Here is an 11,089-nt window from a genome sequence, read left to right as displayed (position 1 = left end):
CACACACACACACACACACACACACACACACACACACACACACACAGTCACTAATTAGCCCGACAGTCACTTAAACCAGCTCTCAGCAGTTTCCTAATATCCCTAGATCTGGTTTCAGGACTCCGTTGAGACTGAAACCCCGTCACTGAGAAGCGTCAGTAATTACCGCACTACGAAAAATGATTTCTTCATTTTGATCATTAGAGACTTCAGTATCTTCACAACTCAGAATAGAATAAAAATTCATGGAAAATGAAGTGGGGCTTACAGTTTGGATTAGGGGTCAAAGATCATTTAGACGATTACTGCAAATAATGTAAAAATGAATCGTTTCAACTCGCAAGGGATCAAGTGTTAGAAATCCATTTAAACAAAATCTGTTCTTGTGTTTGCAAAGAAAGTCACGAGGTTGTTCTTGACATATTTTTGACCTGCAACACACAAAGTGTAAACATCCGAGGTTATGTTGATGTTAAAGGTACCATTTATGTATTTTTATTATCAAGGAGGTCTAAGGATTATATTAATATAGTAAAAGTATCAAAACGCATAATCCATGAAGAAATACAAGCAACCCGTATTCAGCATCTGTGCCTTTAAAACGAGCCGTTAGGATTTACGCAGCAAATAGACCGTCTCACAGGTTTAAACGCAATTCCGTCAAAGCGCTAAAACGGAGCGAGAATGAAAGAGGTTCAATCAGACAGACAGTATGAGACATGAGACAAAATCAGCATATGTCTCCTTTAAATCAGCTGCTGTATTTATGTAAAAATACATTATTTTGCACCATTTTCACTTTTATAATTAACATAAACTGAAACAAGCTGAAACCTGAAATATTGTAAAAGCCAAGAATAAAGACTCGTAGTATAATGTTATAATCGACTTTATAGCTGCTCGGCTGATAGTCGATACGATACTAATTCACTGAACTTTTACATCCTAAGGAGCTTTATGTTTGACTGTAATGGTGCAGATAAATCCTGAACAGGAAGCCTCCCTCATCCTCACGCTCACTTTATCTTTTTACAATACATCACCAGTGAGGCCAACATGACAGACTTTTGTTTCCAGCAATGGAAGACAAAAGGAGGTGTTCAGTTTAACTGCCCCACTGCGCAAAGAAACTGCAGGAAATTCATATTTCTCTTCAGCTCGTCACAACAGCAATCCTGCAGCTGAACGTCCTGCAGCTTTCTGTTATAAAACCAGCGTGCTGCAAAGATCTCCAAACGTTTTCTGGGTTTTGAAAGGCTTCTTTAAAAACGCTCAGGTTACGTTCGTCCTCTCGGAGAGAGGAGAGAGATGCTACAGCTACTGAGCCAAAGTGTCCACAACGCCACTAATGCTTGATCCACATCAGGTCATTTATCATCGAGGCCTCTTCAAAAACAACCGGGGGCTGTCTTTTCAAAACTCCTCCACTCTGAAGCCGAGTGCACAAAATGAACGCACACGTCAGAGGACGATCACAACTCCTGCAAACAGCTCACTGTGCGAGAGCTCCTCGCAGTCTCTGGCCTACAGTACTACAATGTCATCCAGTGAACTTTCTGAATGAGAGAAGACCTTATTTTCAGAGTATCGATCGCGGGGCGAAGGTACAAAATGTAAACGCGTCAACCAGATAGATCTGCTGTCACGTTCCTCGGGCCGGGGTTTGGACATCACTGTCACGGGGCCTCGGTGGGGGTGCGGGGGGGAATATTCGCCCTCTCATCTGTGTGATTGTTAGAGGAGAGACACGGAACGAATCATCAATCATCCATTCAGGCCACATTCAGCAGGTAATAGTCTGCTGTTGCGTCATGTCTGGACCCAAGGAGCGCTTCATTCATCTCGACGCATGGCAGGAATACCCTCAAATTTTGATAAGGACGAACCGGCATGAGACGTTTCACACACTGTGAGAGTTGGTTACAGCGTGAACACCGTTGGTTAGAGGTGCTGAGATGCTCGTGGATGGATAAAGCTTGTTGGTGTTCTCCAACAGCTGAAATAGGAGATCGGTGTTTGCTAGTTAGCAGGATTTACCACAAACGTGTCCACAGATTTCTACCACAAAGCGCTCAGCATGCCTGGGTCTACCCAACGCTAATACCAGACAAATTAGACAATTCTCCAAAGCCCTGGATTACGTAAGGTTAAGGAAAGATTGTGGTTCCAGCAAACTAACACTAACACACCAACAGTAATTGTTGGACTGCAACCACACGCATCTCCGATCTATCGCATGAAAGTCAGACATGCGACATCCACCACTCAGTGTCAATATACCTATATTTTCTGACTCACTAAATGAACCAATTTGGTGAAAGGTGTGAAGTTAACATGATTCCAAAGGATTCTGGTCTGGTCTGGTCCGCCGAGGCTGCAAAACCTTCTAATGTTATGGAGGTTTAAATGGTTTTGTGAGAGATATTCCAACTTGGTTTTAATCACAGAAAATGCTTTCTGCATTCCTCACCAATTCCTGTCACATTTCCTGCTGATACAACGCTCTGATATATACGCCTCATGTCTGTCACTTTGTAATTTCATGCAGTTTCACAGTTAATTCTCAGGTTTTCTGCAGCCTTGTCTGAGTTAGGAGCTCTTTTGAGTTGAAATGTTTCAGTAATGGTGATTGTGTTTGTCTTTTCTTACAGGTTACCAGCGCTGATTCACAGAGTCCAGGAAATTCAGACTTGAGAGAGAGCTCAAAATCCAAAGTGAAGACGCACTGGACCGAAAGCAGCAAGGCTGTCTCCATCAGCCGCCTGCTGTCCCAGACCCTCTACGGCAAAGAGAACTTCACCTCTCTGGATCTGAACTACGACGAGGCCGACGCCTTCTCCAAACAGGAGCAGTGGAACTGGCTCTACAACGCCTCGAACCCCCGCGACCCTCGATCCAGGACAAAAAGGAGGCCCATCGTCAAGACCGGCAAGTTCAAGAAGATGTTCGGTTGGGGCGACTTCCATTCCAACATCAAGACGGTGAAGCTCAACCTCCTCATCACTGGCAAAATCGTGGATCACGGTAACGGGACATTCAGCGTCTACTTCCGCCACAACTCGACCGGTCAGGGCAACGTATCCGTGGGACTCGTTCCGCCAACTAAAGCTGTGGAGTTCCAGGTCCAGCATCAGCAATACCACCACCACCACCACCACCACCACCACCAGCAGCAGCAGCAGCAGCAGACGGCTCTGGAGACCAAGGACAACAAGCTGTTCAACTGCAGGGTGGAGTACGAGAAGGTGGAGAAGGGCACCAGGAACTCGCTCTGTGCCCACGACCCCTCGCAAAGCTGCTCGCAGGAGCAGACCCAGAGCCACGTGTCCTGGCTGTGCTCCAAGCCCTTTAAAGTCATCTGCATCTTCATCACCTTCTACAGCACCGACTACAAGCTGGTGCAGAAGGTGTGTCCAGATTACAACTACCACAGTGACACCCCGTACCTGCCCACGGGGTGATCATATGACCAGACGAGGACAACAACAACAACAAAAAGATGAGAACAAAAAAAAAAAAAAAAAAAAAAGAGAGACCGGCTGTCGGGTCCTGAACGATGTCAGATTATTTGGATGAAAACGGATTCAAGACACTTGAAACTTGAGACGTTGACAGGCATTATTCCAGCAAACATATCCTTGACGCAAGACTGATATTGCTTCAATGAACAGACCCGCCCCGAGGTCATTGTGGGAGCATTTAGGGAAGCATTTATAGGCTTGCAATACTCATATTATATGCATAGCACCTTACATGGAAAGGAATTTCTCAAGCCAACCGTAAAAATATGCTGATTGTATTTATGTAAATATTGTGGGTTCCACACAAAGACCAGAAAACAATTTTATTAATGTTTCCTCCTGCTAATTTAGTTGTTTATGTTGATAGTGTATTTCCGCCTCAATCGTGCTTTCTGTCGTTTCCAATCACTTGCTGGTAATCATTGCAAACACGTAAATGTCAATGCAAATAAGAAGAATCTGTCAGTATGCATTAGAGGGCATAATGGAAAAAGCTAATATATTTTGAGTAGTGTTGTTTTCTGCGGTGTGATTGTTCGAGTGACTGTACCTCTCTGATATTGTTGTTGGAATCTCGTCCGTGTCCGTGCATGAACCGAATGTGGTAAACAACTGAATAACGTCCATCTATATTTTCATGTTATTGCAGCTGTCAGAAATAATCTTCATCAAGTCACCGGAGAAAAAGAGAAAAGAAAAAAAGTACTTTGATTTCAATTCTGTGATATCTGTTAGCGGTTTTAAGGTTCTAAAATGACACCAATGGAGGGCTCCAATCAGATCAAACATGCAAGTAAATGTGGCAATAAATAAAATAAAACCTGCAGAAATCACACAAGACAACAGAGGTACAGACGACCATTTTCTTCACTGATACTTAAAAGATTAAAAACACAACTGTGCTCCTGTTTCCTCAGTTCCGGCATCTCCATTTCAGACTTTCTTGTCGTTGCTCTTATTTTTGTGACCAAAAACAATTCCAGTACAATCAATTTCAACCCGTGCATCATCACCAACATGACAAGCAGCCAGTAGTGAGAGGTGTCAGAGCCACAGTGACCCCGCAGGATCCAGAAATAACTCAGAGAAAAAGCTGGTTATTGAAAAAAAAAAAAACAACAAGGTCAAAAGTGTTTCAAAGTGTTTAAAAAAATAGATCTCCGTACAAGCAGAACACATGAAAGTTCATCGAACAAAAGGCTGAAACAGAACTGTTAAAATGTGCTTCCTTGCTCCAGAGGAGACAGGACATATATCAACCAGCAGGTGCTAATCACACATTCTACCTATCACACGTTCGCACCTCTGGTTATCAAAGACAAAAAATTATTCTGGATGAGACTAACACACTGGCTGTTAATGATATTGGATGTTCCAATTGGCTATTAAACCTTCATTACATAAATTGGGAGCCAGTGGCTCAACGTGAAGCATTTAGAGGAAATGAACACAGTGTAAGTGGGAGCTCTGCAGAGTCAACACCACAGAAAGAATGAATTAAAATGCCGATGGAAACCTGAAAAAAAAAAAAAAAAAAAAAAAAAAAAAAAAAAGCACAAATGTGCACCTGGGGGCCCAATCACTGCCGTCTATTTAAATTCAGTGCTCTTCCACAGTGCACGCCGCGGTGTACGCAACACAGTAAGTGCTAATGGCAGCCTGGACGACATCCAATATGCCAACGTGGGGTGTATTTTCTGACAAGGCGGGCCGAAGAATGGGGGTCTGCCTGTGGGATGAGTGAGCATAAAGAGGAATTTATGATGTGGAGGAACAAGGCTGGCAGAAATCACTGCAAGCACCTGACTCGTAAATTGAGAGCATGTTTCTGTCACCGAGACGAAGGAATGACTAATGTCTCCAATTGCTGTTTGGGCCAGTTCTTTCATCTCAATAAAGTGACTTTGATACCTCTCCACCGTTACCCAAATGTGCCAAGGACAGTTTGTTCAGCTTCAAAGAATTAAAGCAGCACTTTGCCGAGACAATGCAGCCTCATTATGCACATAATCTTACAAGTGTAAACAGTCTGGCACTAAAGTGTTTCGGGCGCGAGAGCTTCTGAGAGGCGGATCTGCTCCCTCACCGATGTCGTCTGAGGGCGAACGCAACGTCCTACTGTAATGTTGTGCAGCGTTTAAGTTAAATGAATAATGTACAGATGTATCCACCAACTTAAAGCTGCACTCGTCAATATTTCAACAATGGATCAAACGTCTAATGTGGAAGGTGCGACGATTCCCAAAGATAATAATAGCTTGAGCGTTTCAACACCTTTCAGCTCATTGTTTTGATTTTTTGTTGTTTACGGCTCACAGATCGACTGTTTTGATTCGCTCTGTTGAATATGTAAATACGAAACTTAGTCATATCTTTATGAGGTGATAATTTGTAAGAGTTAACAGCTTGTTGCCCTGCCCGCAAGGTGCCAAACAATCCAATTAATGCAGGTTTCAGAGTTTTGTGCATTTCATATCTACAAGTAATTGCAGATATCAGGCCGTTTTACTTCTGTATTTAATAACATTGCTGATTTAAAATAATCTTTAGCCTTCGGGTAATATTAATAACTTAGATTTAGTTGTCGAGTCTGGTATTAGTCCCTTTATTAACACATCTGTCAATCATGTCGTGAGTGACTGCGGGTTCTAATTTGATGTTCCGTCTTATAGGGCGAGGTCTAAACTTTTGTTAACTTTTAGATCACTACCTGTTCCTTCAATACAACGGAATGAAGCGATCAAACAGAGCTGGATGTCGAAAGCAGACGTATGTAATTAAAACGCAGAAATTAAACTCGAACCGACTTCAAATATCTAATAACCTCAATCCAGCAGTAAGTCTCTCTCTTGTAGAGTAATTTGAAGTGGGAGAGGTTGGATTCATTTAGCTCCTCTTCAAAGCCACTATTTCTTAAATTATGTTATTCTCAAAGCACCAGTTTACCCGGCAACAAGAAAAAAACTGTCCGTCCAACGAGCTCCATGCGAATGAATGAAACCGACAGCATTACAATCCGGCAGTGTGCGGACGTCCAAGTTATCTTCGGGCCCAGATCTTCTCCCTCGGTTCAGTCGACCTGGGCCGGAGCCGCTCATGCCTGCCGTCTATCCCCCTAGCTCGCCCACAATCCCTGATTAATGTGGTCTGGGCGGGAGCTGTCAGAAATGGCAGAGAGAATCATGGGATTTCTCCTTCAGAGTCCCAATGACACCCAGCAGCTGCAGGAGTAAACAGATGACTAACCACTGGCCTTTTGGCAGCCTGTGGAGATTCACACGGAGGGAGGGCTGTGAACGTTGCTGTGACATTTAGGTGGATTAGAAAGTTCTTGGGTTCTGCTCTCGTGGTGTCAGAGGTGGTTGGCATAGTAATTATTTGCGTCTTGGTTTTCATCTGCTTGACCCCCCCCCACCCACCCACACCCTCCAACCGCAGTGAAGATGTAGAACTCCGTTTTTTGCTTCCACTCACAGACGTTTGTTCAAACGTAACGTGTTAAACATCCTCGCCAGCCTCATTTATAAACAAATCACATTTTGTTTGCGACGCTACAAAAAAAAAAAAAGGGACATAATAGGTATCTTACTTTAAAAAAAACAAAAAAAACAAGCAATTGTCATTTCAGATCATGTCCTGCCGCAGAATTCATTTCAAATCTGGGGCTGAAGCTGTCCTGGGGCACAGTTTTGTGTGAGGTATTGACATATTAAAGGCTCTATCAGACAATGGCTGGTGTGTGTTTTTATTTATTTATTTTTTTAAACCAAAAAAATAAATTACTCTCCTCAAAACACTATTTCTCGTCCGGAAATGAAAACTCACTCATTGTGAATGTCTCATATCAGGTAAAAACTGGAGAGAATTAATTAACCTTTGTCATTTTAATTGCTTTAGTGACAGCTGTCCTTTGGTGCCGGAGCTATCCTAATGCACATACTGTGGGCTTGTCAATTACTTTCCCAGAGAATAGATTAAAACGCCACAGAGGATAGAGTCATTTCATTAGTCAGACTTAATGCCCCCCAGACATAACCAGGTACCAACACTTCAACCCTAAATATGCAGGAAAACGAGCAGAACTATTAAGCCCATATGAATCGAATGAATTGTGGCAACATGAAATTAAGTTTACGCTCTATTTAATTCTGTCCCGCTGCTTATATTACATTTGTCTGCACATCTTCCTCTGGAAGGGTTCGATCATGAGGAATATTTTAAGGCTTTTAATGAAAGGTCTCACAGACTGAAATGCAGGGCACCTGTGTGGAGCAGCTAATTGCTTTAATGGATGTTAGAATAGTTAGCGCTGTCAATTCTTACCACACTGGATAATGGCTGACAGCAGAGACCGTCTCAGCCTCCTCATTTCGCAGTTTGCACATCCATGATTCAACGCGACTGAGCTCATCATGAATCTGAAAGAAATTAGGCCGCTTTCAAATATCTGTCAGCTGGATGTCTCGGCTGCTTCCAGCAACAAATGCACAAATCTCCCGTCTTTACCACATTATAAGACAAGAGTCGTTCTCACATTCTATCAAGCGGCTAAAACCTTTTTTTTTTTTAAATAAAAAGGCTGTGAGGACCTTGACACCCGTATCATGAACGCTGTTATCTAATTGCAATGAGTTTAACAGAAGCGTGAGCTTAAATTCTCAGATTGTAGATATAACTGTAAGAAACAGTACAGAATGCAACAGTTTGAGATACAGCGTCTCGTTGCACACAAAAAGATCCTCAGTGGGTCACTATAGCACGGACACAATACTGATTTAACTTCACCCAACAGCCATGGGTAAAAAAACATCGGGTTCCCAATAAAACCCAAACTAAAATACCTTATACGGGGCGGCCGTGGTTCAGAGGGGGTCGTCCTGTAAACACAAGATTGGCGGTTCATATATGTACATAATGTAAAATGATTCTAATGTATATATATATATGGTTATAATTATAAGTTGTATTTCTGAGTCTAACACTGGGTTTAAATGGCCGTATATTAGTAATAGAGTAAATAACACTGGTGTTCCGCCATTGGCTGCTGAGTAAAGTTAAACCAGAATTACATTTTAAACATATATTGGCTTAAGCACAGAGTCAACTGACCCAGTGAGCTTTAATGCATATAATTATATAATGATATTATTTGTCAATGCATTTAAGTCGTGCGGAAACAAAAGTATTCTGATCAATTGTTTCAGTTATTGTATTTTTATTGGCAATTAATCTGTTGATTGTTTTTTTTTTTTTTTTTAATAAATCGTTTGTTCTACATCAGAATCAAAATTATCACAAAATTGTGGAAAAACACCGACTGCAAGTTGTCGGAGCTCAGTTGTTGTGAGAGGTAGCTTCATCAAACCAGACACACGAGTATTGATGTCAAAGATGCGTTTGCCTTTCAAAACGACAAGAGATATAAGAGGATTACACGGCTCATGAATACGGCCCATAGCCTCTGATTTATCACCTCTTTTTTCCCCCTTTTGCTATCAGAAATCCTCGTCTCCATCCATAACAGACTGCCACGCAACACAAAGGGCGGCTCTTCTTGTACCTGAATACCTCAGATTTAATTTCAGTTAAGGAAAGAAAAAGTCTGATCAGCTGAACGTGTGTGTGTGTGTGTGTGTGCGTGCGTGGCGAGTGTGCGCTGATGATAAACCTGACAATTAGGCTCCGTTTACAAGCAGCTGCACCGCAGAGAAAAAGAGCAACTGGTTGAAAATCTATTTTTGTCGAACAATAGCAGAGAGAGGCGATGAGTTCTGCATGCCACCTCATCAAAAACATCACTAAAGCGTAGAGCTGGGTGATGCTATTTATAGATAAAGACACATTACAGATCACACTCATACATTTTACCCCAGCATCTGGTTACGTATCAAAACATCAAAGCTTTGCATCAGTGTTAATTGTAAGTGCCCTTACACAAAAAGCCGTCCAACATGATGAGTGGACCATTTTTTCCATGTCACAGTCTAAATATATAGCACAGTTTTCCTTCAACGTCCTGCCTCTGAAACAGGACGGCAGGTGAAACAATCAGGGCCCAGCCTGCGCCGGAGCCGGGGCTGCGTTTGCCATTGATTTATATCTTAAACAACCTCTCCCGGTGCTTCCACTGCTAAAGGTGAGACGCACAGCCAGTGTTTGTGACAGAGATGGACTAGGCGCGGTGGCAAGAGAGAGAGAGGGATGATGCTGTTTTAAAAAATGCATCACCATTAAATCAAAGAGTAACCTTGAGTGAGTTCAGGCCGGTGCCAGCTCGGTGACATGCTCTGCCCTCAGCGATCGGTGCCACGGAGCATGCCAAGCAGCGGGTGGGGGTGGGGGGGGTGCGACGCTCCGATACAGGTTGGGCCGGTTGTGCTGGGTAGCGGTCCAGCTCCCCGCTGACCAAGGGCACTCACACCGACAAGTTTCTCCAAGTTGGAGCTCAACATGTTATAGACAAATATCTATAGGATAGTCTGAGGGACGGGGGGGATGTCCTTGCAAACTGCCTCAGAAAAGTTGACAAAAAAAATCTCTGTTAATCACTTAGACTTTGCACTAATCAAAAACTGAGTGCACAGATGGTGCAGAGTCACAAACCACTGGTTCAACATATGTGACCCTGCTACCTGATGTTTGACTAAAACCTGCTCTGACCTTTTCTCTTTGTGTCTTTGCTTACAGGTCCAGCAAAAAAATAAATAAATGGAGGGTTCAGTGTTAAAAAAAGAAGCTTTCATAATGAGAAAGTACCTAATGTGAATATGGGATTACTTTTATTATTCTTGTTTGCTGCGAGACAAACTCCCCAAGCTATTACATGGGCTTTAGCAGAGCAGATGAAGCATTAGAGTGTAGCCCAGAGGAGGAAGTACTAAACCCCACCGGTCCCTCAGCTACAAAGGCTGAACTTTACATATTTCTTACTCATGCAAATTGCTAAATCAAGGAACTACATTTATTTACGCTTTTTAATAAAGCACTAAAGCCTCGGAGGAAATTCTTTATTGAGACGCCTGGTAGAAACGCTGTGCAGCTGCCGAGTCCCTCCAAAGTACCCATATTTTCAGTAAATAATGTCTTCTGGGCCGTCATGTTACACATAAAACAGTTACCAGTGCATGAGGACGGACTGAAGTAGCGCGCATTCATTGGAAATAAGAATGCATCGCAAGAAAGAAACATCATTTTGGATTAGATTTCGGGCAGAAGCTATCTGCGGTATATAACTTATTTCTTAAATCTAACTTCCTCCACTTCCCTCACATTCATTGAGACATGTCATCCATCTATCTCGGCCTCCGGCTGCAGTAGTTCCTCGACCATGAGTGGCTGCTGCAGCGGGGCTGTATTTCAGCATGTTGAAGTGCATGGAGAATTCCCATGAAGGGTAAGGGATTATGGATTTTGGCCTCTAAGCTGCCTGGATGCCCAGTGAGGATGTCTCTGAGCGTAGTAATCTTCAAACACCACGCAGAGTGATGAGTGGGCACTGAGGAGTTCTACTCAGGATCTAAATGTGTTCCAGCAAGTTACTGGTGTGAGAGAGAGAGAGAGAGAGAGAG

At 42.9% G+C, this 11,089-nt stretch overlaps 1 protein-coding gene across 1 annotated transcript in view; it reads left to right on the top strand.

The window, feature by feature from the left end:
* Nucleotides 1-3,518, top strand: part of LOC116394364 (neurexophilin-1) — a 7,371-nt gene extending 3,853 nt beyond the window's left edge. The window contains exon 2 of the mRNA XM_031867410.1: nucleotides 2,652-3,518. Coding sequence (XP_031723270.1) covers nucleotides 2,652-3,461 — 810 coding nt within the window. The 3' untranslated portion in view covers nucleotides 3,462-3,518. The remainder of the gene's footprint in view (nucleotides 1-2,651) is intronic.
* The last annotated feature ends 7,571 nt before the right edge of the window (nucleotides 3,519-11,089 follow it).

The sequence above is a fragment of the Anarrhichthys ocellatus genome, unplaced genomic scaffold, assembly GCF_004355925.1.
Source record: "Anarrhichthys ocellatus isolate YVR2014 unplaced genomic scaffold, GSC_Weel_1.0 scaffold39, whole genome shotgun sequence".
Classification (NCBI taxonomy): Eukaryota; Metazoa; Chordata; class Actinopteri; order Perciformes; family Anarhichadidae; genus Anarrhichthys; species Anarrhichthys ocellatus.
This window is presented reverse-complemented; position numbering and strand designations above follow the sequence as displayed.